The sequence below is a fragment of the Cryptomeria japonica genome, chromosome 6, assembly GCF_030272615.1.
Source record: "Cryptomeria japonica chromosome 6, Sugi_1.0, whole genome shotgun sequence".
Classification (NCBI taxonomy): Eukaryota; Viridiplantae; Streptophyta; class Pinopsida; order Cupressales; family Cupressaceae; genus Cryptomeria; species Cryptomeria japonica.
Window position 1 is genome coordinate 426,807,911 of NC_081410.1, and position 26,587 is coordinate 426,834,497.

General features: G+C 37.2%; 1 protein-coding gene across 1 annotated transcript in view; it reads left to right on the plus strand.

The window, feature by feature from the left end:
* Positions 1–26,587, plus strand: part of LOC131043029 (exocyst complex component EXO84B) — a 55,132-nt gene that overhangs the window by 15,447 nt on the left and 13,098 nt on the right. The window contains exons 2-3 of the mRNA XM_057976392.2: positions 455–552; positions 13,166–14,216. Of these exons, the coding sequence (XP_057832375.2) occupies positions 455–552; positions 13,166–14,216 (1,149 nt within the window). The remainder of the gene's footprint in view (positions 1–454; positions 553–13,165; positions 14,217–26,587) is intronic.

Below are 26,587 nucleotides of genomic sequence, written 5' to 3' on the forward strand. Positions count from 1 at the left end.
ACCGATTATCTCTATATTAGCTACCTGGCCATATCTGGATTCATATTCAGGTGCAATTTCATGAGTGTTTTTCAATCATATAGTCATGGCAATCCTTATGCTTTTCTATTTCTCCAAGCTATAGTTTATTAATCTTGCATGCACTATTTAGCCTCCACCACATTGGCTTTGGTGTATAATTTGAACTTATCAATACAGTTTTTTTAATTGAATATTTGATCACATTTCTGCCCATTCAATCCAATTCTTGTATCTCTCACTTTGTACTTAATCAGCCTCAATTCCTTGTTAAAGTGTAGAGAATAATTTGTTTAGGTAGAATCTAATGCAGTTTTTGCAATTAAAAACATCTATTATCAGAAGTTTTATTTTTTGATATATCAAAATCTTTAAAACATGTTGAAATGACCTGTAGTTGCAGATTTAAGGATGAACTGTTTTGTATGTCATGCAGGAAATTAGGCAACTGTGTATGCATCTTTTAGAACTTAAGAAAGCATCCGCTGAAGAAATGCGTAAAAGTGTCTATGCCAATTATTCTGCATTTATCCGGTAAGCCATCCATTCTAATTTGTTAGTTTGTAGATTGTGAGGTCACATTTAAATTATTTGCGGAATTTATGATTACTTTGCAAATGACACAACTGACATATCTTCCATTTCTCACCTCTCACTAGTTTTATGTAATATATGTTTGCATGTGATAAAATGCTGGCTTGTTCTGTATGTTAAGTTTTTATGCTGTGATTTTTTTGCCATACTTTTGTCTGGTTGAAATGTTTAAAGTTATGTTATCTTATTACAAGCCATTTTTGTTAAAAACGCTTAAATATTGTTGTTTGTAATATGGTGTAGTGCCCACTTTGCATGCAGCTGGTGATTTTTTTAAATTTAATTCTCATTGTATTTATTTTGACCAATGTCTACATATTACAATTGTTCATGTTAACTGCAAGCAGATAAAGTGGCCTGCAGTAATTAGACAGCTGACAAAAACGCCCTGAAAGTTTCAAATAAGATTTATAGTCTTGTCAATGTGAAGGTTTTACTGGCTATTTATTTCATATATCCATAGCAAGATTTAGATGTTTATCCTGTTATTTTATTGGCTACCTAAATGCAATATTGCTGCATTTATCATTAAACTGCAGCTATTTCTAAACTCTCTGGGGATGCTTGCAGCTCAATATGTATGGCCCTTCTCTGCTTAACTGCAGCCATTTCTAAATTTTCTGGCGATGCTAGCAGCTCATTACGTATGACTGTTTCTTCCTTCATATTTGATTTCTTTATTACTTGTTGCCTTTGGCTGAAAGATGAGACAAATGCTGCTATCGCATGGATCATACTTGCAAAACCCTTAGTTTGAAAATGGCCTTCTGTTTGGAGCATTTCCTGTAGATTTATATGGGGAGTCTGTCTGTCTTGATTAGTTAGGGTGCCGCTGGTAGTGGTCACGTTTTCTCACATTCTCTTGTTTCCATCTCAAGCTGTTTTCCCATTGGCTATACATTTAGACTGACCATCACATCTGCCAGGAAGATACAAATTTGCAGATTGTGTTCTCTTTTGAAGGTGAATGTGTTGATTTTCCATTTATGTATGATCAATATGACCAATTTATTATGGAATTTGAGGAAGATTCTGTTGTTGTTTGGGATATTCTGTTCAATGTCTTTGGTTATTCTGACTATAGATCACATATCTATTCCTCATGGTAATGGTTACATTTCAAATGGGATCTTGGAATGATCCCTAACCATAACAGTGATTCATGGATAAAGTTCTCTCTTACTAGGACACATGAAAATTGGATTATGCTTTGAGATCTGGAATGGTTAATTGGAAAATAGCAGCCTAATTTTGAACTTTGCTGAAGATCTCTTATTGCAGAAGCATTACCAACCTCTTTACTTTTAAGGGTGGTAATTGTTGCAATTGATTCATATGTTGCATGCATGCCCTGTAGAATGCTTTTCTTCTCTCTTCTGCATTTCTTTATTCTGTATATATTTCTGCTTGTTGACTATTTCCTTTCTTATTGATATTTTTTGGGTTGTACACTTTTCATTTATTTGATCTTTCATTGAGGAGTTGGATAGAACCCTTTTTCTACTGTAGGATATCTATGAACATTGAGTGCCACTGACCTCTCTCTCTCACTCTCATTTGAAAAGGGTGGATGGTCATGAGTGCCATTGACCTACATTGGTCACAGATTTTTTTAATTCAAGATCCTCAAGGATTATCACAACTCATTATGGACTTGAACAGGGCTCTGATATAAGAACATGAGTTCCAGGTAAGCCAAATAATGAAAATATATCTCTGGTCAGTCTTTTGTGCAATTTTTTTTTCTGCTTTCCTCTTGTCACTTGCACGTTGATCACCACCAAAGTGGCTGAATTCAAATTCTCAACCATGGCACGAGCCCCCTTGCTGGCTATTGCAAATCTTTTCAATAAAGTGGTTAGTTTTATCTTACCTCACTCAACGTCATGGCGCATTTTCATCCTAAGTGCAAGCTAGTTGGTAGCTGAAAAGCAAAAATCCTTGACTAATTGAAAGATTGTGATTAGCTATATTTTTGCTTAGCTTTATGCCTTATAGCCATTGAGACAAATATTTATGATTTGTTAAAGAGGCAAAGTGAAAGGCCAAACAAGAAGATTTTTTGAGAGAATGCCAGATTGTGTCCTTTCATTTTTTGGGGTGGAGGCTGTACTGGTTCTGTCAAGATCTTTATTTCTTACAGGTCTTGCTTTTACAAGCTAAGGAGGAGATATTATTGCACTATTGGTTCTCTGGGAATTCATAGAGGACTACACCTTTTTAAGATATTTGAGGCACTCAACTCTGTTGCTTAGAGAGGTAGCTATATTTAGGCATAAATCTCACGTGTATGAAAGCTACTAGATTTTCTACATGTAATTGAGTGCATCGAATGCTATGTGGATGATGTGGATCATGATGATAGTAGTAGTCCTATCTGATATTGCTTTTTTACTTGAACCAGTGATTAGAAAATTGCCAAACTTGTGAGTTCTCATTAGTTGCAAAGGGGCTGAGTAGCATGTGCACTTACTTGTGGGCAAGTTTCAAAGAATTGTAGGCTGAAACTCATGAGTTTTTGGCAAGGTATATTCTGCAGTGTGGCTTGCTTGGGGGAGACTAGTAAAAATGCAGATCCTCATCGCTTGTCCCTGTTCCCCTTCACCCCTGTCCCTTTTTAAGCTCTCCATACCCTCCTTTCTCACTCACATGATCATTATCCTTTGACCTCTTCGTGTGGTGACTTTAGATGATTGTGGATGTGAGATTCTAAAGATTTTCAAAGATGTTTCAAATGTCTTTTTTCTTTCAAAATTTTATCAAATTTGTTTACATTTGAATTTTTTTTTTCAAGAATTTAGAAATTGTCTTTTTAGATGTACATTATTTGTGTTATAAATGTATCTGGATTAACCTACCCCAGCTAGGCTTCTCTATTTTCTTCAGTTCTAAGTTTTGTTGCAATTATATATGATTTTTGCTGTTTGAGTTTTTGGATGCTAGGGTTGACGTAGCCAATGGGATTAGGAAATGGAAATGGAAGTGGAAGCTGGAACACTGGCAACAAGGTTGCTGCTCGGAGTAGGGCATACTTGAATTGACCATGGGATTGATCATTTGTAACCATTTATTTTGAAAGTGAATGAATTGATGCAAATACTACCTTACCCAAAGTATTGGCTGCAACATCAAATTATGTTCAAACATTGAGTTGGAGGTCGTATTGGAGATGTATGTGGCCCTTTCTTTTACATAGTGAAAAGTTGGAAGAAGATGAGGACACTTGCAACCATAGTTGGACTACTCGCGACTCAGCTCGACTCGCCAAGCCCTTGAGAAAAAAACTCAGCAAAATCTCGGAAAAACTCGAGAAAATCTCGCCGAAAAACTCGACAACGTAAAAACACGCTTAATTTTAATAAAAAATGCATTTTTTTTGCAAAATTTAATGAGAAGATGCATCCAATGAGTCAATAAATGATAGCACAAAAGAAACAAGCTGATTCTAGATATATTTAAATGCAAAGTGTCTACAAAATTGCATCCTCACGAGGAATGCTGATGGCTGGAAGCAAAATAGTAAATAGTTTTTGTAAAACCAAAAGTAAATACATCATTACAAATTACAATTACAACTTTCTCTTACCAACTCTAGCTAAAACTAGAGGAGAGGTAAAAGTAGAGGGTCTAGTCCTAGAAGTCTGCAGTGGGCGTGACTGTGCCTCCTCGCTCAGTATGGCTGGCTCATCCTCCATCCTGGATGAAGCTATGTCTCCACCTGCTTGTGGCACTGACAATGACTCCTCATCCTCATCCTCTTCCTCCTCAATGTCATCCAGCGTGAAACCAAATCCACCCCCCTCCTCCTCCATAGCTTGCCTCTCCAAATCAATGTTGTCATCCTCAGAAAACAATGGAGGCTGCTCCTGTGATGTCCAATCACTGTAAGGATCTATATCATCCAAGTCAAGTGGATCACCTGCTACTTCCTCTACCTTCCTTACGCGTGATTGAAGATTATATTGCACAAAGACAAGGTCATTGAGGTGTTTTTGAGCTAGCTTTCTCCTCTTCTTCGTATTGATGGCTTCAAACAAGCTCTAATTGTGATCACAACTGGATGAACTACAAGGTTGACATAAGATTTTGAGGGCAAATTTTTTCAGATTTGGGGTATTTCCACCCCAACTTTGCCACCAAGCATCTGCAAATTAAAATTAGGTTGAAAGTAGCACCCCTCACCGGGGTCTGAGGGTGAGAAAAAGAGGGTTAGAGAGATAGGTCTAGATCTTGGTGGAGATATACAAACGCGCAATATTTGAAATTTCATCATTCATACTCATAGTTTCAAACTTTCAACTCTAAAATGTATAATACCAAGATTTCTTCAATGCTAATTATGTTGTTATATGGAGCCTAATCAGACTCGGAGGTTAAATTTTCCCTACTTCCATCAGCGCAGTTTCCCCCTATATTTTTCGACGGGGGTTTGGGGGCAGCGCCCCCAAGTTGGGGTCAAGGGGCATCGCCCCTTGCGAGGCCAAAAATACTTTTATTATTTTATAAAGGCATCGGGTGTTATAAAGTATAAGAAAGGAAAAAGACATATTGAAATGCCACTTATACTTAAATGTTATATTTCATGTGTATATTCTGATGAAGAGAATGAACCTGACCTGAAAAAATAAAAATTGATAATTTTTTGACATGTTTGGGCCACTTTTTTTAGTCTAGCCGAGTTTTTAAAAGAAACTCGCTGAGTTTTTGCAAAAAACTTGGCGAGTTTTTTTGCAAAAACTCTGCGAGTTTCTGCTGTGAGTTAAAGTCATAAAAACTTGCAGAGCTCAAAAACTTGGCGAGTTTTTGAAACTCGCCGAGTACTCTGCGAGTGTTCCATCTATGCTTGCAACCATTGCAATATCGGAAAACCTCAACATAGCATAGGAATTAGAGGCATACACAAATACGTAGTTTGTGGGCAACTTAGATTGTCCACAAATTTGTGACATGTCCACTTCAATAAGCTCTAGTTGAATGTAGTCACAAGGAATAGTGGAAAATCTCAACATGGCATAAACAAATACATAGTTTGTGGACTCCTTAGATTGTCCACAAATTTGTGACATGTTCACTTCATTGAGCTCTAGTTGAATGTAGTCACAAGGTTTTTTGGTTTTACAAAACATACCAGTTTTGCTACCTTCACTTGAAGGTTTATGTTGGAACAAGGAGAAGCATTTTAAACAAGCATGGCTTGTGCAAGTTTTTGGTACTACATTAATGTTTTGTTCAATGTGGTGAAAAGTCCATTTGAGAATTTGTCACAACCTTGGGACTTATAGAGAATGGGTTCAAGGTGTCTAGTCCACATTTAAGTTTGTTTGTGCTTCAAAAAATTAGCAAATACAAAGATGTTAATTGAAGAGCAAAAGAATTTTAGACATCAGAATGGATGGACAATATTATTAGATGGGTGGATAAATGGAAATAAATCACACTCTCATCAACTTTCAAGTGGCTTTAGAGGGTTAATGGTGTTCTTGGTTTCCATTGACACCTCTAACAAAGTAAAGAATGTTTAGAATTTGAATCCACTATTGGAGGTTGTCATAAGTTTTGGTATAGAAATTTTGGTCCAAGTTGTGGTAGATATTGCGATACTTGAGGAGAGGCATCAAACCCTTTTTTGAGCTGTTATGCTTCCCTTTGCCTTGATCATTTGTTGGAGGACATAGGTAAATGTGATTGGATGAAATCCATGGTGGAAGACACTAGGAACATTGCCAAGTACATCTATAATCACCCTTGGGTGCTTACCTTGATGAGAGATCACACCAAGGGAAAGGAGCTTGTGTGAGCAGGAACCACACAATTTGCAGGAACTTCATTACCTTGTATAGTATTTATGGTTCGTTAGCACCATTGAAGAAGATGTTTGTGAACCAAAAATGGTTGAATTCTTGTTATTCCAGGAAAATGTATGGAGAGGGTCGCAAAGATTATTTATTGGTGATCTCTTTATGAAGAGTGCTAAGAAGATCATTATAAATATCTTCAATTTTCTATTTAAATTTTCAGTTGCATCATTTAAGTTCAACTTTTGTAATTTCTAATTACTATATGTTCAATTTTTTAAGCTTTACTTTTAATTGCAAGTTCAATTTGCTTGTAGGTTTTAGAGCCTGTAGTAAGGTTTTTGTGTTTGGTGGATGGGGAGAAAAATTCAATGGTGTAATTGTATGAAGGCATGGGCAATGCGAAGGAGTTTCAAAAGTATCACAAGGGAGATAAAAAAATTCAAAGCCATTTGGAATATTATTGATTGAAGGTTGCAAATCAAATCAAACAATGCATTCGTGCCATATGCACTACTTCAACGACAAAATTTTCTATATAGAGGACTTCGAGGCTATTGATGTAGGGGTTATGAAGGGCCTTACACCAAGCATTGAGAGGATGATACTTGAGGAAGAGGTCAAAGACCTGATTATTGTAGAGTTGTAGAGATAATAGGCATGCAGAGGGGAGGCATTCTCTTCGCCACTAGCTATTTGAGGGAGAACTAGCCAAGCACCAAGTAAGGAAAATTCTTACTCCACTTAACTTCATTTCAAATCTTCTGCAATTTTTGCTTGCTTGAAAAACTCATAAATTTCTTTTTTTGCATCTAGCCTTCTGAGTTTTGTTCCAACTTTCTAGCACTTCTAGATGTAAGTGCAATTGGATATTGATTGATGCTATTCTCATGAAGAAATTCTTTTCACCCATAAAATTTAACATTTGTACTTATTTTTTAATCTGTTTTGTTGTCAAATTGTTCATCATTTGTTTGCCAAGCCAAGTCATTGTGGTCTTCTCGGTTAGTTTGCAGTTTGCCTTGTTATAGTCTTGTTTTTTGACTAATGGTTTTTGCAAGTTGATTGAGGTTGCAGCTGTGTCCTGAAATAAAATAATAATGAGGTTCAGAGATTGTTGATGGCTGTAATGAAGAGTATGAAAATGGCTGAGTTATTGAGGGCTCATTGTTTTGATTATTTGGCCGTTTGATATCTTTTCAACTGAAGAACTTTTCTGCCTAAGGCATTGTGATAAAGGTGGCATTAATGAGCCAAAGCTTTGCCTTGGTTTAACTAGACAAAAAACTTTGCCAGATTTAAAAATGGCTCAAGTGGAGCGGTTTTTTTTTTGGCAAGTTTTTCCTTGGCTTAATAAACTTCAAGCTCCAGACTTTTATAGATGGCAATGCTGATCAAAAGCTCCTTGTAAGTGGTATAAGTGGCTCATCTTTCCACCCAAACTCAAAATAGACCCAGATGATGATAAGTTCTGCTATGATTATAAAAAGTGGTTCAATTGAGCCAAGCCTGTGATGATATAATCACCACCTTTTCAAGTTTTGGACATGTGAAGAAGTGGCCAGCACAAGGAAAATGCCTTCTTCCAAGTTTTAAGTTACAAAAATTGGCAAAACTACAGGAATCACACACGATTGGAGACATAGCCCTTTTTAAAATGTTGTCACAAGTGGAAAACATGGCAAATGGGTGGGAGGTTGGCTGTTAGAGCCAATTTTAAAGATTTTAAGTTATCTAGAATATGGTTTAAGTGAACAAGGTCTCTTCTTGGTTTGAGTGTGAAAATTCTGTTTAGCTTGAGTGTCTTAAAGTTCTGCCTGGCTTGCAAGGGAAAAGTAGCACAAGCACTTAAAAACCTTCTGCATGATTTCTGTGAAATAAAATTCTGCCTGTTTCTAGGGTGGTTCAAGTGAATGATAACTCCACCTGCATACTTTTATTATGGTGCAACCAATTAACATCTTTGCTAAGTCTTGAAGGTAGTTAAAGTGTGACACGTGCCTTAAATAGCAACACTGTAAAAAGTTTTCCCAAATTGCTACGTTGGTGAAGATGCATGAAAGTTCCAAGGGTGGGCTTAGTAGGTTTCCAAGTCTTATGGTAACATGCATGGTATTCCAGGTATCCTATATCAGTAGCCCTTTGAGTGGTGTATGATGTCTTGGAGGCATCTAGCAGCCACGAGCAGGGTTTATATTGACAAATATGACAGCAGGTCATATTCTTGACTGCCTAGATCTGCAAAATAAGACAAAGAAACCACCTTTGATTTCATTGGCTTATGACTTTGTGGATGTGTCTTCTTGCACAGTTGGTTGATATGTAGCTTGGGATTTTAGTTTCAATGGATATATCTAATCAAAGAACTACTTTTGGTCCCAAAGACTTCTAGGGCCTTGTGAATACAAGTGTCTCCCTGTGTCCTTTACAGTTATTTTGTAATTTGGACAGTATATGTTGCAATTTCCTGTTAAGGTTATTGGGCTTACCATGTTTTTTTTGTTTTTTTGTTTTTTTGTTTTTTGAACTATTTCCTTTCAGTGTGCATGTTTTTCAGCATCCCCTTCATTGGGGCATTTTAGCTTGGTTATTTACATCCCAGAAATTGACTTTGGTCATTCACACGTGAACATTATTTTTGTACCCATTCTATTGAAATTGTTCCCTACCATTTTTTTCTTATTTTCCATCTGATTTGATGACTCTAAATTTTTGCTTAAAATCTCTTTGAATAATCTTGAAATTCTGTACGGAGTGCAACACTGAAGGTTTGATACAAGATATAATGAAGAGTCACAAGGACCCTTACAGTGCTGGGATTGAAATGTTTCTTTAGTAAAATATATGTGGCTAGCCAGCTACATACAGAAGAAACAATTTAGGATGACCAGATGAGATGGTGTGGCACATTATTGTCATTATGATTTGTTTGCTGTTTCCGTCTTGGCATGAAATTTCTCTTTGAACCTTAAAGGGTAATGTAATCAGAGAAACTTGAACAAAGGCATAATGCTTGGAAGATGGGGTAAATCGGAAAGGAAAAGACATGGCGAGGGTTTTCAAAAATATGGGGAAGGGACATTGACCTAGGGCAAACCAGTAAGTAGACATCTATATTCTAAATTGCAATCCAAATGGATGCAATGCAGAAATACAAAAGTCTGATAATCAAACATGCATGACAGATTCAGTGATCAAAACAAACAGTAATACAAGCAATATAATGATAAAGGAAATATGCTCTGATGATAAATATAAGAACCCTAAAAAATAGTCTGGCAGGATATACGAGTTCTGGCAATCTGATCATTTAGTCTGAAGATTCAGTGATCAAAACAAACAGTAATACAAGCAATATATTGATAAAGGAAATATGCTCTGATGATAAATATAGGAACCCTTAGAAATAGTCTGGCAGGATATACGAGTTCTGGCAATCTGAGCATTTAGCCTGAAGTTTGTGTGACTGTATTAAGGTTGGGAGGTGCTGATGACTCTGTGGAAGAATTACCATTAGAGCTGTGATCAAACCCTAGTTGGTGTGCTGAGCAGAGTGACCTTAGGCAACAATGAAGAATACTAAAAGAGAAGTAACAATTGCAAGATACAGCTCTTAAAACAATATTGCCGAAAATGATCTGAAGCTCTGTTGTGAGTGATGGAGTGTGCAGTGATAGCTGGTAAGATCAAGTAATAGAGAGTTGAGCATGTCACGATTTCAAAATGGTTTTGGGAAATCAATTCTATATGGGCATGCGAAGGCTGGCAAGGGGTGAATAGAGTTTGCATGTCCATTAAAGTGAGGGTCCAACTTCTGAAGAATGTAGAAAATAGCCATTAGTGCCTTAAATAAGCAAAAGAACTTCATGCAATGGTCCAGTGACTTTCTCAAGACAGTGGTGGTTTGGAGGTAATGCACACCACAGATATCAGGTGAAGGCTGTGGTGATCCACGGGATCTGCCTTTTACTTACAAAAGTGGCCAACAGGGAAGTGTGGAACTTGATATGATTAAGATGTTTCCCGATGGTGTCTCAAAAGAGTGATATGGCTAAGGCTATCTTAAAAGCACTGGTCCTATGCGGAAGCTGCTACTAGGTGTCTCCTAGATACAAGTGGTACATGAAGAGCATATAGGACATCATATCGCAGCGTTACATGTGGTACTGGAGCTTGAATGGTATATTGTCGTGATTTGTTAGACCTTAGACTTAGTGCCATTGGTTTTACTTTTTCTTGGTATTGTCTTTAGTTAATTTTATTCATTCTAATTCTTTATCATTTTCCTTATTGGCTATCTAATTGTATAACCACTAAAATCATGTTTAAAATCTCAATGAATCTTTCAATTTCTTTATGAACTAGACACCCAAGACAAGACACAAGATATGGGGTAGCAAAGAATTCAAATGATTGGTGCAATTATCTGGGCAGGGAAATGTTACCCCTGAGGAAAGATTTGCAGCTGCACAAGGAAGAAAAAGTTCAGGATGATACTAAATTAGGCAGCTCGGTGCATTATTGTCATACTGATTTATTTGCTGATTTCTTCTTTACATGACCTGATAGGATTTCTATTTTGAGACTACTTTTCTAAATCAATCACTTCTGCTACCACAATCTAAAGGGGCTTAGCAGTTAAACAGATGTAATTGAATACTAGATTTTTCTGAACCTCTTTTCTAATTTGATAGAGAATAAGAACTTTCTTACTTCTCTAATTTGATAGAGAATGGGATGTTCATGTACAATAACATTTGAATTACCTTTGAGATTCTCATTCAAGATATCATTGATTTAGTTGCCATTCTTTTCAATTTTTATGAATTTAATGGTGTTGCTTACACGTCTTCAATTGAAGTGTAGGTGCCATCCAAAGTGTGTATGATTAGGTCTCACAATGATTTTTCTATTTTGTTTTTCTTTAATTATTTTGCCTAAGATGACTATATATTATGAGTGGGATTGACAACAAGCTGTCCCTTCCTATGCAGCTTGTCGGTTAGTGCTCCCACCCTCTGTGCTGTATTCCATTATCTGCTTGCTAAGCAAAGCATTCTAATTGGTCTTCCTTCTTTATGTTATTGTCTTCGCATGGCAAGTTTTTGGGTCAAATATCCATTCTTTGCAAATTTTCTTAAATTATTAATCCCATTTGTTTATTTCCCACCCGTCCTATTCTTTTCGATGTCTGATCGAGTACAATGTGAAGAGCTTTAATTTTCCATAACTTTCAAATGGTAATTCAGGAATTGTTGTGGTTTACTAGATAATTTTATCTGAATCCCTGGGTATACTGGAGGAAAATAATTTTTGAGGAGGCTTGTAATTACAAAGGGAGTGCTCTGAGTCAAAATTCAAAATTCCCCGTGGCTAACTTGCCAACTTGTAAGGCCCTCGTGGGTCAAAATCAGCTGGCAAGTTTCTCTCTGGTTGTCATTTTGCTAACAACTCTCCATCCAGGAAAAACTTATTTTCTTTTAACAAAAAGTTTGTTGTTTTTTCAGGATGTGGATCCGACCACATTTTTCCAACAATCTTCCTAGCTATGAAAGCATTAAATTCCTTTAGTATGCTTTTTGATACTATTTTGCATTTTTTTTCGACTTTATTTTGTAAATTAATGTATTTTTTACTATCACAAGTTTTTGCCAAACCAGTTACAATAGGGAAGACCTTGGATACGAGGATCTTCCGGTCTTAGGCTTATGGAATCAGCAAATAAATAACTGTATTTTATATTCTCTGTAACATCACTGAAGGGCAGATTAGGGAGTAAGGCTTTTCAAGATGTGGACTCTAGTCAAATGAGGCATAATACAAATTTCAAGGCCTCAAATTTAGAAGGTGCACTAAAAGAGAAATTTGGGGTTGTCTTTTTGGGCTACCAGTAATACAGAAATTTGTAGGCCATGAGGCAGTGATTAGAGATTGCACGTTGTTGATTTGCACATTTGTTTGTGGCAAAGTGTCCCCCAATAGTGCAACTGTGAAAATGATTCTCCAAATGTTGCAGTAGCTGCAAAAGATGCCATTGTTCCTGATAATTTATGTCTAGAAATACCTATCCCAATGGTTTCTGATGCATGCTTGTGCAATTGGAAATAGAGGCAAGCATTTACCTAATATCTGATTAGATTTTGAAGTCCAAAATGCTCAGTTTGTACGGTCATATTACTAATGAATTATGCATAGATACATCATGGGTATTGTTTCTAATCACTTTGATGTACAATAAAAGATGATATAATGGAATGCTTGTCTTGTATTGTTATGTTATAAATTAAAAAGGGGGGACAACTTCAACACATTATGTGATATATAAATGCCAAATGCATGCTTGTTTCAAGGGATATGCTCTTACAAAAGAAATTGTATTGGGTATGCTAATAGTGGGTTGAAAAGTTCTTTTATAACTGAGATAAATGAAAAATGAAGCATTATTAGTATGCTATTGAATAATTAACCCTGTTTTTAAGTTAGGCCTTTAGGAATATAAGATATAATGAACGGGATTTTGATTTGGATCATCCCTCTGTTTTCTTATGCCTGAAGGATAGAACACTGATTCTTTAACTGCTGGGCCTTTTCTAGAAACACATTAATTTGATCTTCATATTTGAATTTTAAATAATCAAATAGTGTTGTTTTCTTCACTGAAGATCAGTTTGTGGCTTTTAAACATGTGGTTATTAATTGCAATTTTATACTATGTAGTGCTGTTGTTTACAAATTACATTAACAATTGGTTATTGCAGCACTTCGAAAGAGATATCAGACCTGGAGGGTGAATTGCTTTCAATTAGAAATTTACTTTCTACTCAGGCTGCCTTAATTCATGGACTCGCAGAGGGTGTTCATATGAATTCATTATCAAATAGTTCTGGGATTTCCTCAATTCAGGACTCTCCTGCCTCCGAAGATTATGAGATTTCAGAATTAGAGAGATGGTCCTTGGAACTTCCTGATGTTCTGGATGTTCTTTTAGCAGAACGAAGAGTAGATGAAGCTTTGGCTGCCCTAGATGAAGGTCAGCAAGTAGCTGCGGATGCACAACAGAAGGGGAGTTTGAGTCCAACTGCACTCACTTTATTGGACAATTCTATTGCTGATTGTAGACGTCGGCTTGCTGAGCAGCTTGCTGATGCTGCTCACCAACCATCCACTCGTGGTGCTGAACTTCGTGCTGCAATATCTGCACTCAAAAGACTTGGTGATGGTCCTCGTGCACACACATTATTACTTAATGCTCATTACCAACGGCTTCAGTATAATATGCAAGGTTTACGACCATCCAGTACTTCTTATGGTGGTGCATATACTGCGGCCCTTTCACAACTTGTTTTTTCTGCTATTGCACAAGCTGCAAGTGATTCTTCAGTTGTTTTTGGAGAGGAATCAGCATATGCGTCAGAGCTTGTAATGTGGGCTAGCAAACAAACTGAGGAATTTGCACTCCTTGTGAAGAGGCATGCACTTGCTTCTTCAGCAGCTGCTGGAGGACTTCGAGCTGCTGCGGAATGTGTTCAGATAGCCTTAGGTCATTGCTCTTTGCTGGAAGCTCAGGGCATTGCACTCTGTCCTGTTGTCCTAAAGCTGTTTAGACCTAGTGTGGAACAAGCATTGGATGCCAACTTAAAACGTATTGAGGAGAACACTGCTGCTCTTGCTGCAGCTGATGATTGGGTGTTGACACATTCACCTGCTACTAGCCGGCCATTCAATCGAGCTTCAAACATTTCAACTGGAGGAAGTTCATTCCAGTTGAAGCTTTCAAGCAGTGCACACAGGTTCAATTCAATGGTTCAGGTGTTGTACTCAGATCTCTGAAGCCTGAAGACTTTTATGCACACCACAAATTACAACCTTCTTATTATGCATAACACTTTCTTTACTGCATTTGTTGAAATGTACTAGATAAAGTAGACTGTATGATATTATGTTGCTTTTTCAGAAGTATTTAAACTTTAGAAATGCAATGTGCAAGCAAATCAAGTGAAACTCGTAAACTCTTACATAAGGATCTGTAGTAGGGCGCAAAGAATATTGATAATTAAGATTCCAGCCTGAAGATTATCGACCTTTGTTACAGTGATCAATAATGATAAGCTTGAGCACTAAATGGTGAATCTCTTGCACCGATTTGGAGTTTTGCTTCATTAGGTGTAATTTTGTTTTAGATAGAAAAATAGAAATAGTTTTAAGATACTTATAACATGCATAAAGTGAAAATGTTCATAAAAAATGGAACTATAAAAGTAACATTGAGTAATCCCACATGCAAAACAGAGGAACTCATTGTAAAAAGACATGTAGGCTGTAAGAACGTTGTTTTTTGGGGAAGGAAGCTCTTAATTGCAGGGCTGTTGATTTTATGTGGCCAAGACAGCATCCATATTTTCTTGGATTCAGCTTGAGTTGGCGTCTACACCTTCTCAGGGATGTTTTTTTGTCCTAGCTTTCTTTTCTGTCTTGCCATTAGAAAAAGAGTTAATTCTGGTTTTCCAGTACCTGCAGATTTGATATCTTAGACTTATATCCATCAGTTGCATAGTTTTATTTCTCTAGAGTGTCAGAATTGGTTTCTCTATCTACAATTTTCAGATTTCCTAATCTTTATCTGTGTCAGTTTTCAAATACACATGTTCATAGCATTATCGGTTATCAGCATTTCTGTCTTCAATTTCAGCAGCAATCCATTTTGGATCACAATAGATGGTACCAAATCCACTTTGTTTGCATTGTTTGACAGCACCAATGCTGGATTCCTCTAGCCATTGTATGTAATCTAGATTAAATTGTTTTTATTATCACTAGAGTAAGTCATTAAATCTCTTTTTGAAGAAATGAAAGAAATTATGTGCGTGAGCTGAGCAAAGTTGTTTGTTCATTGATTGTGCTTACGGAGAGGAGCAAAAGAGGAGATGGGAATGGCATAAAAGGGAAGGTATGAGGGCATGAGACATGAGGATAGAGGTTAATCAGCAAGATGGAAATCAAAAGCCTGTTGCTAGGGGGATTTTTCAAAAAAACAGGAATGATCAAGAAATTTAATAAATTGATTGAGAAAATGTGTACTACTTTTCTTGATAGGGTGAGTGAATAGATTAACCCCAGAGCATGGATAGGGAAGCTATTATGTTCCTTTTGACTGAAACCTCGGACAATTTCGGAAATATTTAATGTACCACCTTGTATCTTAATGGGCCTGCATTTGATTGGTTGCAAATGGATTAGGCCTTGTTGAGGGTGAACAAGAACAGGATAATGCATATTATCAACCTGAAATAGCTCATATTGACAAATTTTTCACAATGTTATATTGTAATTTTTGTGACTACACACAAAAAGATTACTTCCCGATAAAAAAAAAATTAAGTAACAAGGAACAGTCACATGCCATTCTAGGAAATTTTTCAAAGCTGCTTTTTGGTGGAGAATACATATCTCCATTAAAGGAAGTTTTGATGTAAATTAATGGATTTAAAAACTGCATTAGTTGGTTGTCAAGGTTTTGAAGCTCACTTCTCTTGAGGAAGTTGTTCAGAAAGTAGAAGCCTATTGTGAGCTGGTTAGGTGTCGACTTCCAGAAGGAAGTATACCCAAAACCAGCTTGCCAGCAAAGGAGAAATCAAAAGGTACCGTGAAAATTAATTTTCCCTCTTAATTTAGTTGCTGCACAGTAAGGAAGAATAGTAAAGCCTGTTGTCAATGCTGTTTTACTCTCAAAGGGACTCAGAAGCCTATTGTCAGGTGGTTAGGGGCTGATTTACACTAGATGATAGCATTTGTCATAAGAGTAACATATATGGTACATCTTGTATCCAATAGAAAATTTAAAATGTAGGTACTAGAAGAATGTGATTCTCAAAAACTAACAAAGAAGTGGGTACATGTATTCACAATTTGTCAATTTCACATACATATGGACACACTATATTCCTAACTGACTCTATATATATCATATATATAACAGTTAACTTAATTACATCCTGAATGCTTATTTCTCTGCTTTACTCCCTATCTCATCTATCTCTTCCCTGTACCGCTTCTATCACTCTACTTATCACAACCTCATGACATAAATACCATTGGGTTACAATCCAATATGATAGAAAATGATTGTTGGTCATGCCTGTTCTTCATCATAGGTGGTAGGGGAGATGTTGTGAAGTCTCGTGTGATGCTACACAGTTTTGGAGCTCTGATTCCTTTATTCTACCCTGTTGTTGGTGCAGAAGGTGTTGTGGCCTCTTTGGTGGCAACACAATGTTGGACAAGCGTTGAGTGCCTTCAGTGAAAAACTTGCCAACAAGCATAAGAAGCAGGTGTTTTGATAGAGGAGTTAAATGAGCTGTAAGAAGCTTTGTTGCTTCATGTGAAACCTGCCAAAGGAATAAAAAAGGAGAATATGAGAAACCCACGTTTATTGCAACCCTTGCCTATTTCCAACAAAAAATGGGAATCTACTAGCATAGCATTTTTTGTTTACCTTGCTATAGGCGTGAAGAAAAATTCATGTAGTGGTTGATCAGTGGGCAAAGTATGGCCATTTTATATTGCAAACATTCATAAAGCTTCAGAAGGTGCTGAATTGTTTATTTAGTGTATTTATTGGTTGTATTATCATCAGAAGAACATTATCATTGGTCAATAGCTGATATTTACCAGTAGCTTTATGAAGTAGTTTAAATGTGTTGGGACTGATTTAACTCCAAGTAGTAGCTATTATCCACAAACAGATGGACAAACAAACGTTTAAGAAGTGTTTAAGAGTTGAAAATGTATATTGCAGATTGACAAACTGCATGGCCAAAATGGTTGCATTTGATGGAGAATTGGTAGAATTCGATATTTCATACATTGATTAGTATGTCACCATTTAAGTCATTGTATGATAATGATCCCCCTTTATTTATTTTATTTTTTATAAAAGGAGAAACCAATACTTGGTGGGACCCACAAAGTGAAGTCCTAACGCCCACAATTATTACCTCCGTCCTATCCTCCATCCATGTGGGGTTAAATCAAGGGGAATTGAGCTGGCAGGCTTCATCCATGTTCTCCTATGGCTTGCCCGTCTAGTTTATCCCTAAGGGCTAATTATTCCCCTTTACTGATTGATTGTTGTATTAAAGATTCACATGTGTCAATTTTATATGATTTCATTTAATTAACATATTTTGTAGCAACAGTAGGAGAACTTGAAGGTAGCTTAAGGCATAATGAAATTTCAATAGGGCTAATATTGAAGGTAGAGTGAGTTTGAGGTATGTGACTGGGTCTTCTTTTAGTTACAGCGTATAAGCAAAACTTTCTTACAAGAAAGGTAACAAAAAAAGTCGGGTCTTGAAACAACGGGCTTTATAGGATTGTGGCATGTGGGGAAAAGGTTGTATACACTCTTGAGTTGCCCATGGAAGCTCGGTTTGAAAGGACATTTAAGCTGACTCTAAAAGGCCTCTTATAATCTTACTATCTAAATATTTTGATTTTCATGCAACTGGTGTTTCTGTAGTGTATCAAATTATGTTATGGTTTGTTGACATTCAACTATGCAGTTTTGAGTCTATCTCCATCAAAACATATTTCATCAGTAGTTGCTTCCAAAGAACCCATCTCCATGATGATGAATAGCCGCTCAGAACTCATTGCATCTAGGTGATGCTTAGAAGGTTGAAGCACTAGGATTTCTTGGGAGGCAGTCCATCCTAGTAGTAGTACAACTGAAGCATGCTCAACCATGTAGTTTTCCCACAATCAAGCCCATTTAGCTTGCTAACCATTTGCAGAAACCTTCAACAAGTGTGTGCCTTATGAACCATTCATTATAGAACTTCCTCGCTCATTCATTTTCATTTAAGTGGTGTTTCCATAGTGTATGATGCTATGTGATGGTTTATTGAGATTCAATCATGTAGTTTTGAGTTAGTCTTAATTGATTCATATTTCCACGTAGTGGGTCCTATGAACCCATAACTGTTGACGTGTATTTTGTACACAATCAAACACAGAATAAAATACCCAAGGGTACCTTATCCTCTCTTGAATAAAGCCTCTGATTGCTGAAGATATCGCGAAAAAGGATCAATCAGGATGACTCCAAGGTTCTTTGATGTAGGATCTCTACGTGTGGATAAGCTCTCTGTGGTATGATGTGATTTGCTGGAATCACAAGGGGACTTACATTTGATGATTGAACGTCTGATCTGCTTTGAATATTGCTGGAACATAAGCTCTCACTAGCTTTAATTTGAAAAAAGGAAAAAAGAGGAGGGTGAGGAAAGGATCTAATTCTAATACTAAGAATGTAGGAGCAATGAATGATCTTTGATGACATTCTAACTAAGTCTTGTTTTGACATCCCAGGACCATCTCCACAAGGTTAGTGCGATCTTCGAAGGAAAGCTTTATGATGTTCAAATCATCCCTGCAGGCATAGACACCATCAGGTTGATGCATATCAATGAAGAAGCGACAATTAAAGTTAAGCTTAAGCTGAATGATTCCAGTTGACTACACAAGGCAAGTCTGCAATCAACAAACTACTAGTAGTATGGATATACGAATTCCACCATCAATCAAGCACATTTCTTCCACTCATCTAATAACATGAAATCAAATATGAGAAGTATAAAGACCATGCAAATTGTCGAATCGACCCATAAATTTCACCATTTCTTCAATGAAGTTACAAGTCTTTTACAACAACATCTTGGCAACAATCTTTGCCTTCTCTCTCTACTCTACTCTAATTGCTATTCTATCAACTAGCTAATCACCTTCTAACTACTCTCTATCTGTCTTCTAACTGCTTCCAACTATATTCTCTTATCCATTCCCTTTACAAAATGAAGAGTCGGGGTTTATATAGTGCCCTCAATACAATTCGATGGCTTAGATCAATTCGAGATCAATGGCCAAGATTCAACAATGAAAACCCTAATTAGGGTTTGTTACAACCATTACATAACATTTAATGCTTGACCAATGATAAAATTGTATTGCTTGGACACATGTCCTCTCTAGAAAATTCCACCAATGGATAGCTGGGGTAGGTACATCGGAGTTTGTGCCACCTTCCATGAGTTAGGTACATTGAATCTGGAAATGCTGAGGTGGACCACACTGACTGGAGAAGTGATGACTAGGATGCCACCTCGTCTGACACTTGTAACTTTGTAAATATTCAACTTGATGTTGTTGAGAAGCTAGCTTTAATTAATTCATCTGGTACTATCTGCTTCTTCAACGAACCCTTGTTCTAACTTCTTGTGTCCTTGATGTGCAGGACGCTTGATGTAACTCGCCTTGGGATACTGGATTGGAGAAGTCGCCCTTGATGACGTTAGTCCAAAGAAGGCCGTCCTTGTCGATGCTAGGCTGGAGGAGGTCGCCCTTGTCCTTGCTTGATCGTCCTCGATGAGACCCTGCCGACATGTAGATCCTCCGGGCTTTGGAGTCGCCATCTTGATACCTACACAACATTTCAAAATTAGTAATATATCTTGAAATCTAAAAATTAAACTTTAAAAGGAAGATTCAAGATTTTAATTAGGAAACTTCATGATAAATCTTGAGTTATCATTTCCTAATTAACTACGCAATTTTCAAAACTTGAAGTTCAAAATTCAAAATTTCAACATTGGGACTAGGATGATCTTGCCATACCTCCACTTGAGAATTAATTCTAAAAAAAGATGCAAAAATAAGGTGAATTTGCTAGGCAAAATGTAGATCAAGACTCCCTTTAGCAAAATGTGCTTCCTTTAGTCTTCACAAGCATCAACTCCACCACCTTAAGTCTTCAACACTTGAGGAAAATTTGCTCCAAATAGGCCAGCTTTCGCACTTCTTCTTTGCCCTCCAAATCTCACTTGAAATAATGAGTGAATGATTTGAATAATGAACAAACACACCCAAATATATAGAGCGCTCACCATTTCACCTCCCCATAGGCCGACTTGATGAAAATAGGCCAAAAAAATAAATAAAATTAAAAAAGAAAAGGCCGACTTAATAAAATAATAAAAATGATACCTCAAGCGCTCCCTTTTTTAATTTTAATTCAATAAAAATTAATTTTAAATGCCTTAATAATAATTAAAAAAAATCGATCTTCCAAGGCTTAAAATTAATTATTAAATACCCATGCGCCTTTATTAAATGCCAATTTAATTAATTTTTTCAAATATTTCGAAGTTGATGATTTTGGCATTTCATGCGATTTGGAGGATATTAACGCCCAAGTAGAAAATAGTGAATGCCAATAACTTCGCTCTGGTCCCTTGGAGAGGGACAGGAGCGCCTTTTCACTTTTGTCCTCAATCCTTCATTTTTTTAATTGCCAATTCACGTTGTGGGGCTAGCAATGATCCCTTTTGTCCCTTCAGTGCATGTTCAGCTCGTTTTTTTGCAAGGCAAAATTGATGTTCTAGAGATTTTCGCTCTGGTCCTTCAGTGAGGGACAGGAGCGCCTTTTGCATTTGGCCTAGGATCATCAAGTTTTTGGAGTCAAACCTTTGTTCATCATGATTTAGAAGACCTTTCCAATCTTGCTCAATTTTGCCTTAGCATAATCTCGGAGGGAAATTGTTGATTTTATAAAAATCGCCCTAGTCCTTTAGTGAAGGACAGGAGCGCCTTTTAGTTTATTGTACAAATTCTTGACCACATCAACCTCCAATTACCCTCAAGGCATAAAACATGATTCTCCATTCTATCTTGAGTCCTGGAAACAAGATATAGTATTTCAAACGTTAAGTGTTTAGGCATACTTGAAGATTTCGCTCTGGTCCCTTGGAGAGGGACAGGAGCGCCCTAGCCCATTTTCATCGAATTTTGTGGTCCTTGCAACTCCATTCTTCCTTGAAGCATTTTTAAATATCACTCCAATCTTGTGCCTTGACCTGGATTCGTCCCAATTTGGGGAGGAAGGCTTGTTAATGTGTTTTTCGCCCTGGTCCCTTGGTGAGGGACAGGAGCGCCCTGGCAATTATGAGCTCACTTATGTCTTGCTAACTTTCAAAATTATCTTCGATGGACCGATTATGTCCTCTTTCATTCATCTCCAACACAAAACTTGCCTTAACTTTGCAAGATATTTGCCTTGTTAGAAAATCGCTCTGGTTCCTTGCTGAGGGACAGGAGCGCTTTTACCTTTGTAGACAAAAACTCCATCATTTCATTGTCTTTGATCAAGTCTGGATGCTCTATCATGCTCATTTCGTCCTTCACCATGCCTTTGATGTTTCAATTTGACCAAACAAGGTCAGGAATGACTCAAATAAGCCTTTTCGCCCTGGACCCTTGGTGAGGGACAGGAGCGCCTTGCCTTGGTCCCTTGGAGAGGGATAGGAGCGAAATTTGCTCTGGATCCTCAGTGAAGGACAGGAGCGAAATTTGACTTTTTGAACTCTCTATCAGGATAATTTTTATGGAATATAACATTTAAGTATAAGACTTATACTTTAAGTTATATTCCATATATACTTTCAGGATGTTTGAGAGTGGTTTCAGACCTCCAGGAGTTATATTGCAAAATCTAGTTTTTTGAGGTTTTTCAGTTTCCAGACTTAGTCAAATTTCAGGATCAGGACATTCCAGACTTAGCCAAATTTCAGGATCAGGTCATTCAGACTTAGCCAAATTTCAGGATCAGGACATCACTCAAGCTGGACTTGCTATCCTATTGATCTCCCCGACAGCACTCAAAATGCAAAGGCTAACTAACAAAACCCTAAAAGACCAAAAAACAAACCCTAAAAAGCAAAAAAAACATGGGTCCCCATTTGCAATGGGGCGATATGTGAAAACGTCACAACAATAACTCATGATCATGAATGGTCCACTTGTCATTCATTGCATCTAGGTGATGGTTAGAGGGGTGAAGCGCTGGGTCTTCTCAAGAGATCACTCATCCTAATACTACTTTGGTTTAAGGGCACTTAACCATGGAATTTCCCTCACAATCAAGACTACCTAGCTTGCTATCCCATTTGCAAAATCTTCAGAAAGTGCTGTGCATATGAACCATTTATTATAGAGCTTCTCAGCTCATTTGTTTTCTGTGTTCCACAAAGTCTTTGAGACATGGGGAAACATTTGAAAATTATTGCAATACATTGTAATAGAAAATGCAATTTAACATTTATGTTGACAATGAGTAAAAGAAACTGAATTTTGTACGAAGCTATATTGTTGTATGACAATTGTGCATTAGAGATAACAAATCTTAATGTCTTCACCAAGACTCCACTGTTAGACATTTTAGGTTCATTGTTTGCACTATTTAATGTCTCAATGTAAGTGACGTTGGAAAAAATCTAAGCAAATGCATTGTTTCCACAGTACTGCTGCTGCTGTTCATCAATTGAAAAAAGAGTAATATCTCCAGAGTTACTCGTCAAATGAATAAAAATAGATTCCAGAATAGTAGGCACCAGAGTCTCTCTTAGTAATGGATGTACTAGAGGATAGAACTTGACTAAGAGGTCCCCAACAAGTTGCAGCGCTGATCTACTTTCATGCAATCCAAGCTCTTTTCACTAAGATAATTATGTTTACTTTCTAAATCATTTTACTAACACAAAGTAGCATTACTTGGAATTAAGATTAATTTGTCAAACCCAAAGTTTAAAATTAGAGTATGACTCCAGGGGTGGCAATCTCCACTAGGGCCAAGGGGCAGCCACCAAGCCCAAGTTAAAGCCTTAGAGGTCACAAAGACCATTATAGTGCGTTAACCTTTTTTTAATGTTAAAATGACATTTTTTACAGTCTATGGGGGCTTCTTCTTCCTCTTTCTCTTTTCATGATTGCAATAGTGTGGATTAACATATTTATAAGTTTTTTAGGCTTGGGGTTCTTAGTGAGCTCCTTTCATGTTTGGTTCGTATTTTTGAATTTTTTTTGCTTCATTGACTTTTTTTAGGAAGATGTGGGGACGTTTTGCTGGCCCTTGGGTCAAGGTATGCTTGTAGGTCCCTCAGGTGTGTTGAGGACAACAGAGCATCCTCAAATGCTCTCCCTAATGGGGAACATCCTAGATATGTCTCTACATATACATGGCCAACCTGGGGATGGGTGCCCCTGTGAGTGCTGCACAAGGAGACAGTTGGAGGATGTTTTGCCCTTGTCGTGCTACCCCTTTGCACATCCTTGTCTTTGCAAAATAGGGGTTTATTCCCGGGGGACACTATTCATTTTTGTGTAAGTAGCATCTCTCTAGTGTATCAAATTAGAATCACAAGCACTTGGGGATAAAGCAATTCAAGGGTAGTGAACTGTTTAATGCTCAATAATAATAATGAACTTCAACACTAGGCATTCTACCTTGTTAGGTGTATATTTGTTTGGAAACTAAAAGTAGCTTCAAGTTACTTATCCTAGATGCACAAAGTGAAAGAGGGTGACAAAGGGAAAGTAAAAAGAAAAGTAATTTTTAAGTTATTATACATTCAGAAGGTGAAAAGGTTACAAGTGAGGGGTCACTATAAAAGGACTTGAATGCTACACAATCATTGTTATATTGTTGGAAAGTGATGTTTTTGCGCATAGGTTTGATGACTCTGTTTGGCCAAGACATCATTCATATTGTCATGGATTTGGCCTATGGTCAGAGTTAGCATTCTCACATGAAATCGCACCCTTGCTAAAGTTATTTTAGCATTCTAGCGAAACATGGAAATTTGGAATGATGTCAAGGTGTGGGACCTTGCAAATGAGATCAAACTGTTAATCGGATTATAAGTGCAAATTAAATAAACATAAATATGAGCAAATTACCTCCATTGGGCTGGGCCCAAAATTGTATTAATGTAACTTGTAAAAGCATCTAAATCTGGACCCAAATTGGGCGCTAAAGTGAAATATGAATGTAATTTAAAAGAGAGTCTTAGCCGACTTGGAGAAAAATGTAAAGATGAATCTTGTATATAACAAGATTCATCTTAGTTTCAAATCATTCAATCACAAGCAAAAATCCATTCTCAAGCGAATTCTTCATCAAGCATTTCAGCGACTTCCTACAGCGAATTTGTCATCTGGTCTTCTAGCTGAGCGAAGTGGTCTTCTAGCAGAGCGAAAGCTTGGAAAACTTATAACCATTGTGCTGAGGGACTTCCAGTCATCTGAGACAGCGATCTCTATTCCTTGCAAGGCTAAAACTCAGATAACAGAATCATTGAATTTGGACCTGTACTACAGCAATTTGTTTGGGATGAATCTTGCCCTAGTTGGATGACTAAATCAGACAAGTAATCTGATCTAAATGATGCTTGTAATTTGCTCATGAATAGAAAGGTTGATCTGGATCTTTAATGCTGGGTTTTTCCTCCAAGAGGTAGGTTTTCCCATGGTATCTTTGGTGTTCTTTGTGTTATGTGTATGTTCATTTCATTTACTTTCTATGAATTAATTAAATCTGATCACTAAATTAACATGGTAGCAGAGCTTGGTTCGTAAATAGTTGTGATCAGATTTGTCAATCTTTTATTGTCTTTCAGTCTAACCTACTGTTCAAAGCTTAGACTACATGGCTTCTTCTCTTAGTGCTGAAGGCAGGTTGGAAGGTTCTGCAAATTACACCTCTTGGAAGGTTCGTATGATGATGGCCTTGAATGATCTTGCCGAATACGTTAGCAAGGATGCTGAAGAACCTACTGATGAAAAAGAAAAGGAAGAATGGAAGGACTTTCAAGCTCAAAGGTTGATCATTGATTCTATCAAAGACCATATTGTGTCATCTATCTCCAAGATGAAGTCCACTAGAGAGATGTTCAGCACATTGGAGAAGATGTATGAAGTCAACAACACTAGCCGCATTCTTGCCTTGAGGTATGCTCTCCCACATCCGATTGGAGAAAGGGGAATTTATCACTTCCTACTTCATGAGAATGACTGATTTAAAGGATCAACTTTCAGCAGTAGGGAAGGAAGTTGAAGACAACGATCTTACCTTGACTGCCCTCAATGGTCTTCCTCCAACTTGGGAACCATTCATTCAAGGAATCAGTGCGAGGATTGAGCTTCCCAAGTTTGAACGATTGAGGGGAGATTGCATCCAAGAAGAATCTTGGCTGGCTGCTAAAGGGGCAATTAGGAACTCTCATGGAGGAGATCATCACATGCTTGCAGCCCAATCAGTCAAGAAGAAAGGTGGAAATTGGAAGAAGGGCAACTTCAAGAGGAATAGAGATTTCAGACCTTCAGCAAGTCATGATTCAAGGAAGAAGCCAAGAGATCTTTCACGCATTCGTTGCTTCAGATGTGACAAGTTTGGTCACTATGCAAAGGAATGTCAAAATCAGCTCAAGCAAGGAGAAGCGAATCTCAATGAGGTTGCAGAACAAAAGAACAATGAAGACTTCCTTCTCATCTCTGCCTTGTCAAGCAATGTATCGACTGACTGCAACACATGGCTCTGACTGCAACACATGGCTGATCGACAATGGCGCATCTAGACACATCATAGGCTACCAAGAGCATCTTTCAAACTTGATAGAAAAATAATCCAATCTTCATGTGGTAATTGGTGATGATGCTCGATATTCGATAAGAGGTTTTTGTACTACTTCATTAAATTTAGATTCTGGTATCTCTCTACATCTCAGTGATATTTTATTTGTGCCTTGAATTAAAAGGAATCTTATCTCCATTTATGCACTAGAAGATAAGGGTTATCAATTAGCATTTTCTGAGGGTAGAATACTTGTGTGGCCTAAGAATTCTAGTATTAAATTTGTTCGTGTCATTGGTAATTGATATGATAGCTTATACAAGCTTTCAGCCAAACCTGTTCAAGCTCTCATTCATGAGGCTCCTGAGATCGGCGAACTATGGCACAGGAGGCTTGGTCATTTACACTTCCAAGCACTTTCCTCACTTGAGAAGATGGTCAAAGGTATGCCTAAACTTAGTCAATTTCATGATGATACTTGCAAAGGATGTGCCTTATGTAAGAACACTAAATGTCCATTTTATAAAAGTGAAAGTAGAGCCAAAGAAAAATTAGCACTTATCCATTTTGATTTATGTGGACCTTTGTCTGTTGCTTCACCTAGTGGATTCCTATACTATGTTATATTCATAGATGATTTCTCTAGAAAGACTTGGATTTACTTTCTGAAAACTAAAGAATCTGATGAAGTATTAAGTAGCTTCAAAGAATTTAAGGCTTT